The following is a 21,189-nucleotide window of genomic DNA, read 5'->3' on the forward strand; positions in this document are numbered from 1 at the left end:
CCCGGTGACTGAGCTGTGTCTGTGTGTGTGTGTGTGTGTTGTGTGTGTGTCAGAGGAAGTGCACAGACCAGCTGATGCAGTGTGTGCTATGTTAACCCGTTCAAGGGCAGCATAGCAATAACAAACACAAGATCACAGCAGTGAGGTCACCTCTGACCCTGCACCCTCCGCACAGCCGGCCAGATCATTATCGCTCTGACAGCCACTCAGGAACTGGCCAACACACACACACACACACACACACACACACACACACACACACACACACACACACACACACACAGACTAAATAGTTGACAGGCCAATAGGCTGTCCCTCAATGCATGTTTTTAATCATTGACTCCCTTTAGAGAAATCACAGGGATTTACTTTGGGAGACAAAAGCTTCCTCATTGGTGTCTGACAGTAAATGATTGACATTTACTTTGAGTGCACAGGCTCCGCCCACCCAGGGGGGGACCTGCAAAGTGAAACCGTCCACTATCCTGCACCCTTGTTTACCCACAAGGCCGTTTGCTCGTCTGCGTCTTGGAGTTAGAGATGTTTGGGAAGTCAGTGACGCCGGCGTCAACCGTGGACGGCACGTTTCCAGAAGCCTCTTGGGACCAGCATGCTTCATGGTAGGAGCTGTATGAGTGTGTGTGTTGGGGGGGGGCTTATTGTTTTGCTCTTGTCCTGGTTTTCAGACTCAATCATTTGGAGCCCTTGCATAAATCGTTTTTTCCTGCTGACAAGAGCATCTGCAGCTCCACCTGCAATCTCCCTTTCTCATTCCCTCCTCTTTTATATATTCAATTTGTCCTCCCCTTCTCCACCTCCTCCACCACTTTCAAACCGTATCAGTTTCCGTTTCCTCCGAACATCAGCCTGCTCTTGACACGAGGCACTCAGGTACAAGAGGCCCGGCTGCCTGGTTATTAGTACAGACAGCTTGACGTGGGGAGTGCACGGGTTTGCCAGGGCGATTGTGTCAGCCGTGAAGCAATGTGAGCAGCAGGAGCAGAACGGAGGTGAATTTGGAGTGACTTTATGGTGTGTGTGTCAGCGTGTAGCCTGGATGATCATTTTATTTTACTGGCAAGCTTTGTAAGTGCTTTACTTGGTGTTTTTGGGAGAGAAACGAGAATCCATCAAGGGAAGCTTTCATGCTGTAAACAGTGGACTGGCAGAGAGAGTTGATTTCATTGGGGCTGAATATTAAGGGCCAAACTGCAGGATGAATCAGGCTCACCTTTTTGATGAGTTGACCCCAGTCGTCTGGGGCACTTTGAGAAACTCCTAACAGATTTAATACAACGCAGGTAGTCAGTGGTGAGTGCCTGGACAGCTCAGCTCAGCTTCTGGCACGCTGTCCGTTTGGAAGACAATCCCTCTGGAAGGTCAAGTAAACCCGCGGCCCCCAAACACTGAACACGCTTTCCAAACCTCATTACAGAGACCTCCGCTGTTTTGTTGCTCATGGGCCCCAATCACCCCCCCGTCCCCCTTCTTCTACAATTCTTTTCAAATGAGAATTGAATTTCTTTTTTTTTTCCTTTTTCAAAGTGTTTATGTTATCATTTGTAAATCTTACCAGAAGTGGACCATGAGGCACAAGAGGGGAACTCATACACAGTTTAATGAAGTATTTACAGATAATTCCAACTGTCAAATACTTGTGCCCAATGACATAGTGCAGAGTGCTGACGCTCACAACCGCCTCTCTCCCTGCAGCCTGCTCCCTCCTCGTTAAGCAGGCGGATTTGATTTCAGGTAAGAACTTATTGGGAGGGAAGGAGGCTGCAGAGGGTTGCCAGCGAGGGCCGCGGCTCCCACCAGAAGGAAAACAATCCTCAGTGTCGCGGAGCAGAGCTCAAAGGGCCCAGACGCTGAGAGGCTGAGATAGGCGTAAGGGCTTTATGGCTGCTGCAGAAAACACAACTTCTGCAGTTTGAGAGGAAAAGAAATGAATATAAAATCATTATTTTTCTCTTAATCAAACCTTGTTAAACAGCAGTGGTGGAAAAACAAAAATGAAATGTAGAAAGATTGCTCCACTTTCTATTAAGGCACCTTATCAACATAACTTGGCTTCATTAATTGTTAATAACTCAGTTACTACTGCTTTACAGATCAGTTATACGTCACCAAAAAGAACACATTTCCAGCTTGTGAAAAACCCCTTTGGCCAATTATAATTAAGTTCATAATCCAATCAATAAATGCTTAATAACTTGCTAATTAATGGATTTTGGTCTAGATCCTCAGTCAGAGATTATTCACAACCTGCACTGTAAAGAATTTAAATAAGTATAGTACTATTACAGTAAAAGGACATTAGTACTGTTGATTTTAAGCTGTTTTTACCATCAACAGAAGAAGTTTTGCCATGAGATGTTATTTTTTCCTTTACAGTCTGTAATATATAAAAAGAACTGCTCTGTATATAATCCTTTAAAATGCTGTAGAAATAAGGAAGGAGTAAGGTTTTGCCATGAGATATGACACTCTTTTACTGTTACAGAAACTGCATTTAGAGTTTACACTATTTTACTGTAATGGTTTGACAGTTTTTCACAGTAAAATCATATTTTTTTTACAGTCTGCCAACCCAAAGGTTTTATTATTAATGTCCTGTATAATAATAAAACTGATCAGTGAATCCTTTCTTAACCATTTCTTTTTTTTAAAGCCATTTCTTACAACTTTTTATTAATAGTTTCTTATTATTAATTGCTACCGGAGAAAGGTCAATATGTTGAACATTTCAGGTCAACATTTGCACACACACAAACCTTTGTTTGCTTTATAGATTCTACAAAACCTTCAATATGTACTGACATATTTCAATTAGAATCAGAATATCAGAATTCAAATAATGAAAACTATTTTATAATAATATATACAATATTAATACTTATTGACAAAATAATTAATACTCCTACTATAGAATAATAATAATAATAATGATAATAATAATAATAATAATAATAATAATAATAATAATAATAATAATAATAATAATGATAATAATAATAATAATAATAATAATAATAATAATAATAATAATAATAATTCGATTAGAGGCAGTGATCTCCTATAAATGAAGTTGGGTAGTGTGTGGATGTTGCCGGCGGTGTGGGAGTGAAGGATTGTGTGAAGGAGCAGTAATGGACTGTGAGTGCTGACCTCTGTATGGAAGCAATTTGGAAACGGGTTGAAAGTGCGGCAAAAGACAAATTAATCCTCGACGGAAACGAGATACATCCTTTAAAAACAAGCCATTTGAGCGCTTTGACCCGCCAATTACAGTCTTTAATCCAGCCGGTGGGATATTAGAGCACAGGCGCAGTAAAACCCATGAGGAGGATCCTGTGTGTGCTGCGTATGGGCCCTTCGATCTGTGTATTAACGCAGAGGAAAGTGAGCGCTAAGTTCTCCAATCAGGGAAACGACTGCAACAATCTGACATAGGTGTTCTGCAAAATATGTATTTATTTGTGCTCGGGTTTTTTGTTTAATAGTCTGTTTTGTGTCCCGCACCTGTTGTTCGTTATCCGTTAAGTTACTTTCCTTTTCAATTAAAGCTGAGTGTAACCATCAGCGCCTCATTACAGCGGAGAGCTGCGGGACGCACCAATTCAGTTCACCTCAGTAACAATAATAATAATAATAATAATAATAATAATAATAATAATAATAATAATATGTTTCGAAATTAAACAGTAGGGTAACAAGGAACACTTTATTCAAATTAAATGTTTATTGCATTATTATTATTATTATTATTATTATTATTATTATTATTATTATTATTAGCACAAACTGCCTTATTATTATTATTATTATTAGTAATATATAACCGAATTCTGTGGGGTTGCATTGTGTTTATTGATGTTATTAATTCAACAATACTACATCATTATGATGTTTCATTCTTTTGATGTTCCATGATCTATTTGAGTTGAGCTGAATATCCGTGCTCAGATCAGATCAGTGTCTCTCTCCACTTCCCTGGCTCACTTTCTATCTTAGCCTTGAAGGCCTCTCTTTTTATTTAAACACGACTTGTGTCACTCATCCTCTGCCCCCCACCAGTCCAACGCATCGCTCATATACGACCATGATTCAGTTATGGAGTGAAATGGCCATGTGAGGAGGTTCAAGACAATCCAATCTGGCTGATTTTCGTTGCGTTTCTGAAGCATCTGAACAGTTGGATTTATTAAGAAATACCTGATCTGCTATCAGCTCAGAGATCGGCTCAGACATCGGCTCCTGCTGTGTGTGCGGGTTCTTATCCTAAAGAATGAATCAGCATGTTTTAGTATCCCAGTAGAACATTTCTTCTTACCTGTGTTTCTGGTTTCTTACAAACAACAAACTGATTAAAATATGGGTATATGTGTATTGTATTTGTATCAAGAAGGCTTCCAGCGACCTAAAACCTGTCTGATGTGACGGATGTTGTCTCTGCTAAACGTCTGCCCCAGATGGACAGTCCTCTCTGGGGTTCATTTGGATCTGTCACTGGAGGGACTTAAAGCCCACACTCTGCTCCAATAGAACGGGTAGAGCCATTCTGAGAGGCTCCATCCGGCTCCTGCGTTAGTCTTTCCGATGAAGACTTTGGTGCCTCTGGCCTCGTCTTTCCTGTCCCCTCTGTTGGTTCTGTGTCTTCCTCTTCACCACACAGCCGCGCTGTTTGCACCAAACGATGCGTCCGGGTTCCTCAACAGATGTTCTGACAAATCACACGGAACCAAATAACAGACACATGATGTGACCTACAGTGGTATATAGGCTACAGGAACAGGTGAGTGGCAGAGCTCCTGATGGGGATTCCACAGGGACGGTTCAGAGACGCACTTTTGTTTTTTTTTTATCATCAGGATAAAAGTTGCAGGAGTTAAATTGTGGGTTTCTGTGAGTGCGTGTCCTGCATCCTTTGGAATTCGAGGTTATTTATTAAATGTTTGGTTTTGTCTGATCCAAGCCAGATACATTCTTCTCTAAATGATTCTGCTGACTTTTTGAATTTGAAATGAGCTTTGTGCCGGAGGCCGGCTCTGCTTAAACTCACACCATCACTGTGCGTAAACGGCCCGCTGCCTGCATGTGAAATATACAGAGGACTGTTATTATTGTCTTTCTTTGCTTTTAAAAAAAATGGGAGCGGAGGTGGGGTGGCGTATGCACACACACGCGCGCGCAGACACACACACACACACACACACACACACACACACACACACACACACACACACACACACACACACACACACACACACACACGCACACACTTACATTCATTTCCTGGAGACTTTCCCTAACCTTAAGCAGTGACACCAAAATCAGCTTTTTCCTACTTGGGGACACTTTTTATCCCCACTTGTCCCCAATTAACTGGTCTTTAGTCAGGTCAGATCTAAAGGGGTAGCAGTTTCCTCCTAAAAAATGCCTGGCCACCCCAGTTTGGTGTAGAATACTGTCACATTTAACACATTCATTTAGACTGATTTTAAAAATAATGTTAAAAACGGAAATTGGTTTAATGATGTGTCATGGCCACATTTTAGACTCATCGATGGGTTAAGTTAAATTTAAAAAAAGAAATGTATTTGGAAATAAAACAACTTTAAATGTTTCTATTTAAAATGTGCCAAAATAATGTAATATTCTTCATTTGGGGGATTTTCCAAGCAAATATTAAAATATGTTGTTTGTGATTAAATCAGCAGATATTTCTGCCACCCCTTAAAGGCCCCAATGCCCCCTCATTTCTCGAGATCCGCCCCTGCTTTTATTCTGAAATGTGTCCTCGAAGTCCCACACAGACACACTCCACTTACCTGTGCGGAAAATGTGCACACGGTAACCCTATCTGGCCCACATCACTCTCCATTCACTATCATGTTCTACTAGCAGAATCAATGATCAATAATTCACACCCGTCCTCTGGATTTGTTTTCCGTCGGGGCTATTTCAGGGATCAATATTTCATTCCGCCCCACGGTTTGATTTTTACGCCTGTTTGGAGCTCGTTCCTAGACTCCTAGTTGCCCAAGAAATGGAAAATAGAGAGACAGAGAGAGGGGGGAAGGAGTTTGGTAAGTGATGCAGCGGAGGAGCTCTGCAAGCAAACGATTCCCTACCGGGGCTTCAATAATTCAGCGCTCCTGCTGCGACCCAGAGTCTCCGCATGATGAGTTGAGATACGCATGATGCGGTTAGTTAACAGAACATTTCTCTGAGTAAATACAGAGCAGTGCATGTTCACAGCGCTCCCCGCTTCATTCTCCTCTCACCGGGTTTCAGACAAAACTCTGAATTCAACCTGACACAATAAGGCTGTGTTATACATGTTATCCTGATCTGAGACAAATCATTTAAATACTTACATATAGAGGAGAACATATGTCTGTAATTTATTTTATTTTTCCTGTTATTTTAGTTCATTTTTCTTGATCAGTGTAAACTTGATTCAATCGTCATAACTGCAGTGATTTTAGATTTCATCCAAAATACATTTTCATGGAATACACTGGATTAAGCAGAAATAAATGCATGACAGTTACAACATCTTCACACATTTAAAGCATCTTGTGAGGCAGCAACAGAACGAAATATTTATGGGAATCCAACAAGTTTCAAACACTGACAGGGGTGGATCTAGAGAAATATTCAGGGGGGGTCCAGAGGGTGGCATGGAGACTGAAATATCTGCTGATTGAATCACAATCACATATATCATTATTTGCTTGGAAAAGCCGCCAAATGAAGATATTTGAACTCAAAACATTATTGTGGCACATTAGATATAAATATCTATTAGAAATCAATACATTGTTTTATCATTTATGTTTTATTTATTCATTTCGGGTTTTAGCACATTTTTTTTTTAAATTAATCTAAATTTGTGTGTTAAATTTGACAAACTGGGGTGTTTAGGGCTGCCACCCATCTAGATCCGCCCCTGATTACTCCACTTCATCTCAAAATAATTGTCTATTATAAATCAAAATCAACTACAGATCACGTGGCTGTCGGTAAAGAGCGTTCTTCCCCTCCGCCAGAGGGGAAAGTTTGGAGCTGAATATCCCAAACAACCGCAGACACTTTGGGCTCCCCAGCCTGCGTGGTGAGAAATAAAGCTTTAAATCGACTTTAACGCTGTCTAACGAGCCCTTTACGGTGGAATTAAAATAACTGAGAGAATTCAGCAGACTTGTAAACGCCACCAACCCTCACTCCAATCCCAATCTGTTCATTTTACTGTACAGAAATTCTTTAATAAGATCTCTCACGCACAAACACACTCGGTTTGCCACATCGGTCCTTTTAGGCCTGCGTTTAATGCACACGTCTCTCTCACGCTGCTGCCTCGCGCACCGACATCATCATCACCGTCATTATCATATTTAATAATATTGACGAATGAGCAGAGAGAAGCGGACTGGCTCTCAGCCACCGTCTGCTTCCACTTAATCCTGACTTCACAGCAGCAGAGCAGCCAGGTGTCCTAACGCTGATAAACAGGCTTCATTAAAAGGTGGGTTAAGGCTGTTTTTTACGGTGTTGGTGGTGATCACGCTCCTGATGTAGTGCGCGAGACTCATGCCTTAATGTGACTGTAAATGTAAAGTGGTAAAGAGTCTTTAATCCTGACAGCAGAGCGCTTCTCTCCAAAGCAGGTTTTAATTAAGCCTCCGCAGCTTTCACCTCAGTCTGTTCAGTGTTTGTACCAGTAAACTTTATGATGGTTTTCATTTGCTTTAAGTCACACAGATTGTGTTAAGTTCTACCTGCTCTTGACCACGAGCTCCAAAAAGCAGGCCTTGAATCTCGTTCCTGGAAAGCTGCGCGCACGACTGGCGACGCACACACGCGGAACATGCTCTGTTAGCGGACCCCGCTAGCTGAACACCCAGAGGCCAGGACTAATCCGTCCGCGGTTACTCTCACAGCAACATACCGCTCCGAACTGCTGCCAGCGTGCCTGTGCGCATTTTCGGCACAGTTCACGGTGTCGCAGATGTGACAAACCTGTGGCTTCATTTGAGTTGCTCAACTCGGTTGCGCATGCTACTGTTAAAAATGTGCATGAAGGGCTCCCTTCTTGCAGTTTACTTTAAGGCCATAGACAGGCCTACAGTGGTACATGCAATCTGAGCCTCGGTACGTCCACTGAGACACAGGAGGAAGCTGCGTAAAAATCTTTCGAACAACATCAAATATTCATACACTGTGGTCAATCACAGCAATTCTGTCTCATTTTTGTTCAAATAAGTTTACATTTCTCACCCCCGTTAGTGGGTTAAACAAATACTGATGTGGCAAAAAGTGAAATAATCTCATCTGCATTTTATAAATATATAAATGATCCATGCCAATCTGGATCCAAATGCGCACAGGCCTGACGCACAGCTGGCAGCCGATATTGTGTAAAAACGAGCGAACATTATTACAGTAATCTGTATTTTCAGTATTAACTCTCAAAGCAGCTGCTATGTGTAGGATGTTCAGAGAGACACAGAGGGGGCCGCTCAGACAATGCGCACTGGCTGCGGCGCGCAGGACTCTGACCACAATGATGACCTCCTCACAGCTGCTGCTGGCCGACATGTAAACCAACATCCAGTGGGTTTAACACTGAATACTGAGGGCAGAACATTAGCTTGCTTTTTTCCATTTCTCATATACTGTGTGGAGGGTGAGGAGGGGGGGGCGGGTTTATCATTAACAGGCATCCCGCAACAGCGCGCACTGCTGCCATTGTCTAATGAGGACAGACTGAGAATGCAGAGAGAGAGAGAGAGAGAGAGAGAGAGAGAGAGATCATATCTGTCTTATTATTAGGCTACTTATTAACATGTATCAGCCGTGGACTTCAGCTTGGGCGGATTATCTGTGGGATGATACCGACGCGTGAAAGTATTAGAGGGGGGCTGATAGCAGCACGATAAGTTAGTGCTGCGTGAGGCAGAAATGTCCCACTCTGGAAAAGTATCAACAGAGCGCTCTATCTTTTTTTTTTTTAATGTCAAGGTCTTTCTGATAGTATGCTGGCCCCGGGAGGAAGATTTCGGTAACATATGGTTAGAAAATGATTACACTGTTTAAAAGTTAAAACAGACATTCTTTAAACATGTGAAGAGAAAAGAACTGAGTCTGCACAGCCCACGGACCAACTGTGGGTGCCCCCCCCCCGACGTGGAGGTGTTTAGAATAGCGATTTCTGAAAAAACAAAAACAAAAAAAACTTCTGATGGACACTTTTATATCACTCTCTGTGTCCTACAAGCGAGATCCGTCCCACCAAACGCTTCCATGGGTCAGATCCGTTCTTTTGGACGCCCCCTCTAAACTCCCTCCCCTCCCCTCTCTCTCTCTCTCTTTGTCTCTCCTCCCTTCTCTCCTCCCTCTATCAGTCAGTCAGTGCGCCCGTTGGCACAGGGAAGATTGAAAGTGACACAGTCTGATTGGAACCTGGTCCTCTGCACCGACAAAAGCCCGCTATCTCTGTAACTCACACACCGCCGCGCGCCTTTCGGTCAGCTTTATGTCCTTTTCTTCCGGGTTGTCTCACGTCTGAGCGTTTCCCCCGCGGCGTCGCGTTATTTTTGTGCTTTTCCCCCCTCTCTCTCTCTTCTTTCGAGGATGAAGCCACGAGTTAAGAGGACAGATTTGTGCCACTGAGCCGCGTTTCCAGCTGAGAGGCGGACAGACGCGGAAAGAAAAGGAGGACGGGAAAAAGTGCATCTGAAATATCAATATTGTGCGCGCTCAGGTCCGACAGAAGGGTCCACGACTCCAGGACAACTGTCTCCCTCCCCCCTCTCTCTCTCTCTCTCTCTCTCTCTCTCTCTCTCTCTCTCTCCCTCCCTCCCACAACTCCCCCACACACAGACGAGCATCCTCCGTCCACCTCCTGCGTCCCGCGTCCACCTCTCCACTCCACTCCGCCGCCTTGCGCACTATCGTCGCCGTTCCACCCGCCGCCCCACACCGCCACCACCTCCTCTAACTAAACTTTCCCTCCTTTGCGTCTCTCCGGTCCGGCTCTCCGACGAGTCCAGATTCAGCCCAGGACCAGCGGTGGTGATCCGCCCGTGTACCCAGGACAGCCGAACCACAGCCCAGCCCTGGATTCAATACTCCTGATCAATGGACAGAGCCTCCTCAGCGGCCAGCAGCGATTCAGACACGCCGTAAACAGTGAGTACTTACACACACACACACACACACACACACACACACACACACACACACACACACACACACACACACCCTTGTGTTACACACTCACACACACAGGCAGCATGTGTATGATAAAAGTGGCTGCAAATTATGATGAAATAGTTATAAATGATAAATGATTTAAAAAATACAAATAATAATTGATTATTATTTATGAGTGTATTATTCTATTAGTGTATTAATGTGTCAGTGACATTGATCAAACTAATACCAAACTTAATACAACTAAAAATGATTATTATTATTATTATTATTATTACCACCACTACTAGGGCACATATTATAGTTGTTAGTGCTAATGAGTCCATCTATCTTAAGATAATATAAGTTATTTCCATAACTATACATTAGCAATTCGTCATTTTTCTATAGTAATGATAGATTAATCTTTATTATCAGTTTTTACAAATTCAGGCATATTTAATTAATGTTGCAACTTCTTGGCTCTTTGGTGTGTCTCGAAGTAAAATGTATTTCCTTTACTATCAGTAGCCTATTGTTTTGGTGTTTTTTTTTTTCTTTTTTTTTTTTTTAACGAAATATGAATTGTATTTGAATTATTTTAAATATGCAACAAGATGCTGATGTGTCACCTATGAGTTCTTAAAGAGCTCAGCCTGTGTGCATATTGCAAGTTAAATATTTCAGGCTGCGTTTTGCTCCTTTTTTAAAGCTCTTTTGGAGCGTTGGCGGGCAGTATTTTAAGATTTATTGTTCAGAATAATTTACATCAGAGATTTTATATATGGCCTATTTATCTCTCTCTCTCTCTCTCTCTCTCTCTCTCTCTCTCTATATATATATATATATATATATGTGATATATGGGTGATTGGGGTAGTTGTGTGTGTGTGTGTGTGTGTGTGTGTGTGTGTGTGTGTGTGTGTGTGTGTGTGTGTGTGTGTGTGTGTAGATTAAAACACAGATAAGGTAAAAAAAAAAAAAAAAATTCTCTTTAGTAATAAAAAAAACAAGAAAAGGTTTTGAAAATGCGTCACAACATCAGTCCAGCGGTTCTGTCCGCTTTGTCACTTTTTAACTTTTTGAAAATAATAATGGCTGACCGATGACTGAGAGGTGTTACTGCTGTTACTGTTTAACACACTTTCAAACTGCATGTTCTCCAGCAAACGGGACAAACGATGAATAAAACATAGCGGGGGGACAGAGAGCTGTAGAACACGGTGCGGGTGTTTTCGGAAGCTGCAGTACAGAGGCCTTTCACCTCCGCGACACACACACCCAGAGCGAAGATAGCTTCACACAACAGGTGAAAATGTCCGGAAAACATCCAGGAATATGGAGAGACCCTAAAGCTCGGGTCTGAGCGGGGACTGGGCAGTGTTTGGGACTGAGAGGCCTCCAGTCTGCTCTGCGTAATCAGAGGAAACTCGAGCCAAATGCGTTTGGCTCCAAATGAGAACCAGTCCTTCTGCAGGCCGTCATGTCAGGAGCAATAGTTTGTCCTGCTTTAAAAGACTACAAATCACATCCTTGTGTACATTTCTGAATGAATTGTGAATTTTAAATACAAGTTTTGAAGTGTATCACAGACAGGGCAGGCGCTGGGTGTCCGGGAGCAAGGTGCCCGCTTTAATATATTTATTAAAAGCGTTTTATTCTCTTATTTCTGCTCTCTACCTGACAGCAGCTTCTACCTTCTGCCGTCGTCCTCTCTGATATTTAAAGAAAGAGCAGACTGACTCACGGCTCTCCTCTCTTGCAAACCCGCCAGCAGCAATCCAAACAGCTAATATGTTTGCAGCCTGTCAAACGCCAGCTTCCGTGCACAGAAATCTCACTTTAATCGGGATTTCTCACCTGAGCAGGTAAAGCGTGGCGAGTGGAGAATTTGGATAATCAGATGAATATTTAGAGACATTTTACACGTATCGGCAAGTGTAATAGAATGGATATGATTAGAATAGGCCTAATAATTAATAGAAATAATAATGACGGCACCGTGAGGCGTTATAAGCCAACACTGGCCGACACTGTACCCGTTTTCTCTCTCCCACAAGAGTCCATCAGATCCCCCCAGCACTAGAAAAATAACATACATAAATAAATAAATAAAAACACGGAATTCTTTGGAGGCAACCGCGAGGAAAAACGAATTCGTTTCAGCTGATGTGATGGGAGGCTGCAGGTTTCTGCTGGCCCGTCTCTCTGTTTAAAGTTTACTCAGATGTTAAAAAAGTCTGTCGGGTCGTGCAGGGGGGGGGGCATGTGTAAAGAGTCCGCGTGTCAGAAAGAGTGGGAGACTTGTGACTATTTTGTCTGGCTTTCACTGAACTGTAGCTTTTTTCATTCTGCCGCAAAGTGGCGAGGAGAAGATTTGAGGCGCTGATGGCGATGCGCAAATTATTCATGGTCGACAATTTCATGCAGATAACGTCACGTTTTTTTAGCTCGACTTTGTAGTTTTTTTCAGAAGCTGATATATTATTTTATTCCTTTAGTCTTTACAGGGTTGGATCTAGAGAAATATTCATGGAAGCACATTTTACATAATAATCATATGTGGAGCACAATGTGAATAATCGATATTCACATGTGGCTTTGAGACATTACACAGTTCATAAATTCACAGCATACAGGCAAATGTGATTTTCAAATATTTTTCAAATTAAATTTAAGTCATTGCATGTATTAGTTAGATGTCACATGGTATATCCAGGGGTGGATCTAGAGAAATACTCATGGGGGGTCCAGACGGTGTCCTGGAGACTTTAAGGGGTGGCAGAAATATCTGCTGATTTAATCACAATCACATATATCATTATTTGCTTGGAAAATCCCTCAAATGAAGATATTTAAACTCATTATTGTGGCACATTAGTAAAACACTTAATAGAAATATTTAAAGGTGGCATTAGAGATCAATGAACTCTTTTATTTCCAAATCTCCTCGTCTTCATTGAACGTAAGCCTATCACCTAGTCTAAAATTTGGCTGTAATAGATCATTAAATTCATTTCTGCCTGTTAACATGTTATTTTTAATTTAAATTAATCTGTTAAATTTAATTTGTCACTAGACTGGGGCGGCCAGGCATATTTTCTAAGGACGGCAGCTGCCACTCCTCTAGATCCACCCCTGGCTGTTAATTTCTTATTTATTGTAACTTCTTAAAGGTCAATTTCACTTTAACACAGTCTAACCAATCTCAATTCATTTAGAGCAAGAAATCAATAACATAACTTATGGCTGCACAATTAATTGGAATATTATTAAAACCACAATATGGAAAAATGTAATAGGCTAATTGCAGAAGCTACAATTTTTTGATAAAAGTGTGACAAACAGCATTATAATGAATTACTGTATTACTGCAGAGATTCCCTGACCTATAAATCCTGTTCTCCAGATTAAAGAAAACATGTGTTTCCTAAAGACCCCAGCAAACGTCACATCATCTTGATTTTAATCATTTTTTTCAGTGAAAATGAAAATTGTAATAAAAAATGATCACCCCCACTAATTGTAAATTATATCGCAATCACAATATCTGTCAAAATAATAGCAGTCTTTTTTTTACAGTATGGTGTCAGCACTAATCCAACTTCAAATCCTCCATTTCAGTGTTTCAGTAACTCCTCCAGTCTCACTGCCTCCCTCTGTGAACCCAGCTATCTGTTCACACGTAATATGGGTGTGTCTGCACTATTAAAGTGCAGATTAGATAGTGGAGGACCTCTGTGGGCAGAGAGGAGCTTCTCTAATGATGCTCCTCTCTCCGGCCGTGGGCGTCACTGCTCACTCGCAGATCTCCACAATGTCTCTCATTCAGCCCTGTGCAAGTTTCATCATCAGCTAAATTCATTCAAGACCTAATGTGAGTGAGAAACCTCTGGCATGTGGACGCTGAGACCTGAGCTCCCCAGCTCTCCCGCCCCCCCCTTCCACAGTTCTTCCCGTTCTGGTGAGGCTGGTGGGAGCTGTGGTGGATGGGTTTGGCATCGGTCCGTATGGGATGTTACAGCACTGTGCGAGCGTTTCATAAAAGCTGCATCACCCGTCCTGGACTGACACTATTTGTCCACCCTCACGCCCCCATGCTGTGTGTTTGCACCTCACACTCTTATTTGTCCCTGCTGTGAGTGGCTGTGTTCTGAGTCAGTGTGTGGTCCCTGGAAGTGTTAAAGCAGAGAGTCTGTGTAGCACGCTGGCTGTGGTTTGTGCGGCTTAGTGTCTGTCTGTGTGTGTGTGTGTGTTTAAGCACGCGTGTGCATCCTCTCGCTGCAAGGGCGAGGCTATGAACTGTTAACTCTTCAGCCCGTATTATCAAATGAGATGTTTACGAGACAGCCAAACATGTTTGCCAGGAGGCCTTCGTCTCGCCCCCTCAGCCCTGGTTATTTTCCTCTCTTAGTGTGTGTGTGTGTGTGTGTGTGTGTGTGTGTGTGTGTTTGAGCCTGTGGACCCTCTCCAGAGCTAAAAAAAAAAAGAAGTTCAGTCTGTGTGTTTGTCATAAAGGTCTCTCTTCCCATCACACCAACTCTCCCCACATCATAGGTTCTGGCAGTAACACATCTGATGGCCATAAACGGCAAATTCCACAATAATGTAACCTTCCCTAACAGCGATCATTTCTCATAAACAGCCGCATTAAAAAAAAAAGTTTCATGTTGTTCCCATTTTGTTTTTCAGACTCTAAAAAACAAACCCAGAGAATCAGCATTTCTGTGCCTCCTGAACGTCTTTGTGCTCACTAATAGTGACCGAAACATCCCAGCTTCATTATGCGTGTCCCTCCCTGTGCATACATGTATGTGTGCATTTTGATGCGTGTGCAGGGCTTTTACGTCACCCCACCTCCTCCCCGTCCTCCCCCCGCCTCCTTTTATCTGTGCTGCAGAGCCAAGCATTAACCAATAGCTTGATAACCTGGCTATAAAAGTGGATCCTGAGCGGGAAGAGCAGCCGTATCTGAATATTTTCCTATAGGGTCCAGCCCCTTTGCTATCAGTGCTAATAACACCCTCATAATTCACTCTCCCTCTTTCTCTCTCTGTTTCTGTCTGGTTTGCATGTTGAAGGCACAACCCTCCATTAAGCAGACACGTATCATAACGGTAAGAGAGATACCGGGGAGGCAGTTAGAGCAGGGGAGGCTCAGAGGACATGTAGTTTTGGTTCTTCAGCTCTGCGGCATTGGAGGTCAGTTTGTGTTTCTTGGTAACGCTTTGAGATCCATTGGTTTCATACATGTACAGGCTGAACATTTTATCCTGCAGTTAACTTTTCACCCACAGTAATCCCTGTTGTACTTCTTTTAAATCTCAGAGTCAGTTTCGGAGCTGCAGCGTTCACTGCTCTCTGTTTGCTGCACACTTATCACAATGGGATTACAGTGAAGACGTGTGTGTGTGTGTGTGTGTGTGTGTGTGTGTGTGGAGTTCTACAGTGCATCTTAAAAACATACAACCATTTTTCTTTTTACTGTTCTTCCTCCTGAATTTTTACATTTTGTGCCTGATCAGAGGACTGACATTAACACAGCTGGCTAAAAGTGTTTTTCCAAATGTGATCAAGGTGAGGTGGAAATAAAGGCACGAGAGAGAGTGAATGGAATAAAAATAAACGAAAAAATGTACGATTAGATGGTTCCTCTGCTGCAGTTCCCACTTTACACTTCTTTACACCAGTCATTACACTGTATGTCTTTTAAATGGATGGGACTACTAATCAGTGTTTGTCAGCCGTCTGATTTGTAGAGTTTAGACTGGCTTTGAATTACACGTTAGCCTCTGTTTGTGTGTGTTTACGTCTTTGAGCCGGACATATTGTTTATAGGTGTGTTTGTTGTCGTGTCCCTACTCTCCTATTTCTTTGGGTGTGTCCACATTTTTGCTCTACAATCTTGTCTTTGGCCCTCAGTGTGTATTTGTTATGTCTAGAACGTGTAATAATGTGGAATTTGATAGTGGCTTATCATCAAAACACGAGGTCCCAGTATCAAACAACAATGCGGGACAAACAGAGCAGAGCAGGTTTTTTTCTTTATATCTGACAGATTTATAGCAGAAATGTTTAAAGCCCCCCTCCAGTCAGAAACCAGTGTTTGTTCTTGTTCCTACAGCGTGCTGTTTGAATGCTGTCTGTACAGAGTTTGACACTAGAAGGATGTTTTCACATTCATCTGCTGAAAGTGGAAAGTTTCTCTGTGCTCATTGAAAATCTGATTTTAAGGGGCGGGGCCTACCAGCAGGTTTTGTGACATCACAAATGGTTTGGAAGTCAGTCGTGGTCCAGTATGCAACAGAATTCTGTGAGCTTTTTTGGGGGGGATTGTTGTGGTCTAAAATGCTTTTCTAACAGCTTTTCTAAAAAAAATTGCAACACATGTTGCGTTTTTTTTTTTTAACGATTAAATTGTGGGAGAAAGTGAAAATTGAAAAAAATTGAAGGCAACTTGCTCGGCTGAGAAGGGTAGGGCTGTGTATTTGCAAGAATCTGGCGATACGTATCACAATACAGGGGTTATGATTCAAAATATTGTGATATACTATGATACTGTTAGCAATATGATATATATTACAGAAAAATCTAATTTTAGGAAAACCGTCATTGTATAAAGAACACACCACAATATGCATAAAATCTGAGTAAAACAAAGTCTACTTTTGTTTCCAATTGTATTGATCACAGTGTCTGTAACATCCAACATCATAGCCCTCAGTTTACGTTTAAAACACTGCTATCTATTTCAAATGGGGAGTTCAAATACAAAAAGTGATACTGTGTTTTTGAGAATTGATACAATATCACAAAACAAAATGTGATATGTTTTGATATTTTTTAACACCCCTAGTAGTTTGTTGACATATGGCTCGATGTTTTGTGTGGGGGACTGCTATGATTGGTGAAACTCACAGGAAACTACAATGTCTGGTCAAATTTGCAGAAAAGTTGTTGTTGTTGTGACACGATTTCGAGGCTGCACAGAATTCACAGGGATTGGTTGAATTTGTGTTAATTCTTCCTGGAGGGACTGCCTTATACGTGTGAGTGTGATGTAGAAACTTGAAGCCACCAGTGCACATCCACTGAGAATGGACTTTACAGTGAAGTAGGAGACATCTTGTGTCCAGCAGGAAAACTTTAGAAATCAACAACATTTGCATATTCAGAGATTCTGGAAGGTTTTAATGAGGTAGAAGGAGGAGATGAGTTTTTAAGGGTTTTAATGTGGCAGTTATACTTATTTTTGGTTTTTTGCAGAAAACCCATATCAGACACACATTATTGTCCCAAGCAGACTGTTTGTATATATGTCTTAATACATGTCTAGAGGGATCTTTAAGGTTTAGGTATTTTGTTTTAAAAGACAGTGACGTGGCTTATTTTCACTTGTATTGATGATTTAATCAACCTGATCTTAAATAATTAACAGCTTTTAAAGAAGAAGAACTCGTAATAATTCATTCACGGCTTCTCTGAAAGGTATGACAGTTGCCCAGAGAAGCAATAAATTGAGAAATGTGTCATGACCCTCTTCTTATCAAAAAGACATTACATTTGGTTCCCGTCTCCATAGCAGATATACAACAGCTCCTTTTATCACTTCTTTATTAACTATTTGATAAGGCGTGTGATATTAACTATCATGCCTTATCAAACAATGCAATGCAGATGGATTTAGGAAATAGGTGATAACAATCACAGTGTTTGAAGACTGATAGCAGCGTTGGATTTTAGTAGCGGCTAGAGTCATTAACATGTGATGTACTGTACCCCGTCATACAGTTATCAAGTCATTCCCACATTTATTTAAAGACGGTCTTCAGGACAAAAGGTTGTTGCTCAACACACCCATAATAATTGCATAAAACAGATTGGCATTTATCAGCATGTGGATGTTATTGTGCTATTGTAATATCACACATGCACGTCCACCCAAGTTATTGTTTACATGTCATTCACGACATGTTTCAAATGAAAACAGGTAGAAAAAACAGAAAAAAAGAAAAATGGCAGGGATGTAAGAAAGTAAGTACACAAATCTGTGTCTTGGCTCTCTGTGCATACTCACAATCAATATATTATTCAAAGCTTTATATTACCCGATTTATGTAACGCTTTGCTGCAACGCCAGTTGTAAGAAATGCAAAAAAATCTTCACATCAGCTGCAGGTTGGGTTTAAGATTTTTAAATTCTTCAAAAAGAACCAACTACAATGATTGACCGTATGAAAATAATTGGACATTATGTTTCCCTCCCCTGAGTTAATAATGTTTTTAGGAACCCTTGCAAGAAGATCCTTTACCAAAGTAAAAGTGCCTGATATATTATTATATAAAATAATATGAGTAGAACTTTAACTAATAATTATTTTCATTAGCTATTAAACTCCCTTGATTAATCTATCAGAAGATGTCAACTTGTGTTTTTCACTATTTTCTAATATCTAAAAATGCAAAGATGTTCAGTTCACTAAAGAAAAGCAGAACATCACAGTTGAGAAGTTAGAACCAACAAATGTTTGACATTTTTTGCTTAAAAACATTAATAACGAAAACAAATCAGAATCGTTAATTTTAATCGACCCTAATTATTAGATTGTTCATACTGATGCATCAGTGTTAGAGCAGTGAGAGCTACTAAACATACAGTTAGCTAGTTTAGTTCACTGGTTCCAACTGTCTGTTTTCATCTTTTAGACTTTTTTCTAATAAATCATAGACAAATGAAATTAGAAATTAGAAAAATATTTTTTGGTCACAAACCAAAATGTTGGGAACCACTGGTTTAAATAAACAATGATTTGCATATGGTTCTTTATGCACAATGTGAAATGTAACAAGTAACTAGAATTTTCAGATAAATGTAGTGGATGAGAAGTGCAATGTTTTCCTCTGAAATGTAATGAGTACAGTACCATAAAATTGTACTTAAAGATTCAGACATGTATTAAGACATGTACATATAAATAGTCTGCTTGGAACAATAATGTGTGTCTATGTTTTTTTCTGTAAAAAAATCAAATGTCACAAATCCTGCTGGTAGGCCCCGCCCCTAAAATCTGATTTTCAATGAGCACAGAGAAACTTTCCACTTTCAGCAGATGAATGTGAAAACATCCTTCTAGTGTCAAACTCTGCACATACAGTATTCAAACAGCACACTGTAGGAGTAGGAACAAACACTGATTTCTGACTGAAGGGGGGCTTTAAAATAATGGAAATTTAGGAAATTTTTTGTAATACTTTACTTGAGTTCCCTCTTTTGAACTGGGTATTTATAGGCAGTATAACACAGGATTTAGACACTGTAATGTAGCAGATATACCGGGCATATTTATGTGTGAATGACATCCTATTAAGACTATATGAATAATATTTTGCATTATTTCAACTGTGTTTTACTACATTGTCATACTTTATCTGTTTATATACCAGAATCCATGTATGTGGGCCCACAGGAGGAGATATAGCTGTTAACGAATACATTGATAAACACATACAAATATACTTAATCTTGACATGGTAATGATTCGATGAGGTAATAGTTGCTGTTGTTGAAGAGAGATGTCTTATCTCAGCAGGCATGGCACCAGTGAGTGAGGGTTGGCAAAAAAACAAACAAAAAGAAAAACACATTGCATGATGAAACTCTTTATCTCTCGGGCCAAATACCAAATGAAATGTAATTGACGCAGGATATGTTCAGAGATTAGATGATGCTGGGAAACTGTGAGCATGGGTGTCCCAGGTTAGATGGTAAGATGTCGGCAGGGCCAGGTCCTGATAGGGATCGTCAGCAGCGAGTTGGGACCTGTGTGTGATACAGGCAGATTTCCCTGGAGGATTATTTTAAAACAAGAGGTGAAAAATGCCCAAAAAATAACTGACCTCAACAACCTGTCCCTTCCCCTTTACAAGGCAGGTAAAGTCTTGCTCATCAGTGCACCGAAGAGCAGCGTAAATTGCAGCTGACAGCAGCCAGTGACTTTCTTTCAATGTTCTATTATATTCAGTTGTTCTTTATTGTAGCTACAACATTGTTAGTGGTTGGATTTATTTGCAAAGCCTCCCTTTTTCTCAGCAAGCCTCACATTGTGAATTATTGCTACCACTCGACTCACATTCAAACCCATTGCTTTCCACTCAGTGTAACTCTTTGAACTTGTTTTCTTTCTCTCTTTTTCTGTAAGCCACTTTTATTAAACTCTGCCACTGACATTTTTGGCCTCTTCGCCTCCCACACTTTTTAATCACGCCAAAGCTAATGTTTTTAATTTATTATTCATTTTGAAATTTTGCCTGAGCTCTTAATACTTCTCAGATCGGGAGTTTTTTTTTCTTTCATTCTTGCTGTGGTGGATGGTGTTTTTCAGCTGTGTTATTGTGTAAGAGCGAGAGTCGGTGCAGAAGGTAGAGAAAAGGCGAGGGGGGGAGGAAAAGAGGAGGACAGAGAGACACCACCGCACAAAAAAACATTGTCTTTTGTTCGGAGTTACGACAGCTGGAGCAGTAAAAGCTGCAGAAATATTAAAAAGGAGAGAGAGAGTGGGGGGGGCTTGCAGTTTCTAATCAAGCGCTGTGGAATATGCCACGCTCAAACAATAACCATGGATTCTCCCTCATTTGTTCTGGTGAATTGCTGGCCAATGTCACTCAGTGCAGAGACCCTCTGTGTTTTTCCACTCTCAAATCTGGTCACTAACTTGATTTCCATACTCCGATATAAAAAAATCCTCCCATGCTTGCTCTTTCTCTGCCATTTTTCAGTTTCTAATCTCTCTCTCTCCGCTCTGAGGGTCACACATGCTGGCAGATATCGTCCAGGGGCTCGTATGTAAATAAAAGCAGTCCATTTGGCCTGAGCAAGCTGGCTATTCTTTGATACGTTGGCGCGTGTCCCCTGTCTGGCCTGGCAGCGTTTCTAATGCCATTACCCTGTATTAGCCATTTGGCTGACGCTCCCTTATCAGGGGATGCCGAC

The 21,189-nt window shown here is 41.2% G+C and overlaps 1 protein-coding gene across 6 annotated transcripts in view; it reads left to right on the plus strand.

Annotated features, from left to right (window-relative positions):
* Positions 1-598: 598 nt before the first annotated feature.
* Positions 599-21,189, plus strand: part of satb2 (SATB homeobox 2) — a 65,240-nt gene continuing 44,649 nt past the window's right edge. For 3 of the 6 annotated variants that reach the window (XM_051403745.1, XM_051403747.1, XM_051403748.1), the window contains exons 1-2: positions 599-620; positions 10,059-10,197. In XM_051403745.1, coding sequence (XP_051259705.1) covers positions 618-620; positions 10,059-10,197 — 142 coding nt within the window. In that variant the 5' untranslated portion in view covers positions 599-617. Of the gene's footprint in view, positions 621-7,511; positions 7,532-9,397; positions 10,198-15,331; positions 15,402-21,189 lie in introns of those variants that run through there. The other 3 variants (XM_051403750.1, XM_051403749.1, XM_051403746.1) reach the window with 3 other exon arrangements.

The sequence above is a fragment of the Dicentrarchus labrax genome, unplaced genomic scaffold (assembly GCF_905237075.1).
Source record: "Dicentrarchus labrax unplaced genomic scaffold, dlabrax2021, whole genome shotgun sequence".
NCBI lineage: Eukaryota > Metazoa > Chordata > Actinopteri > Moronidae > Dicentrarchus > Dicentrarchus labrax.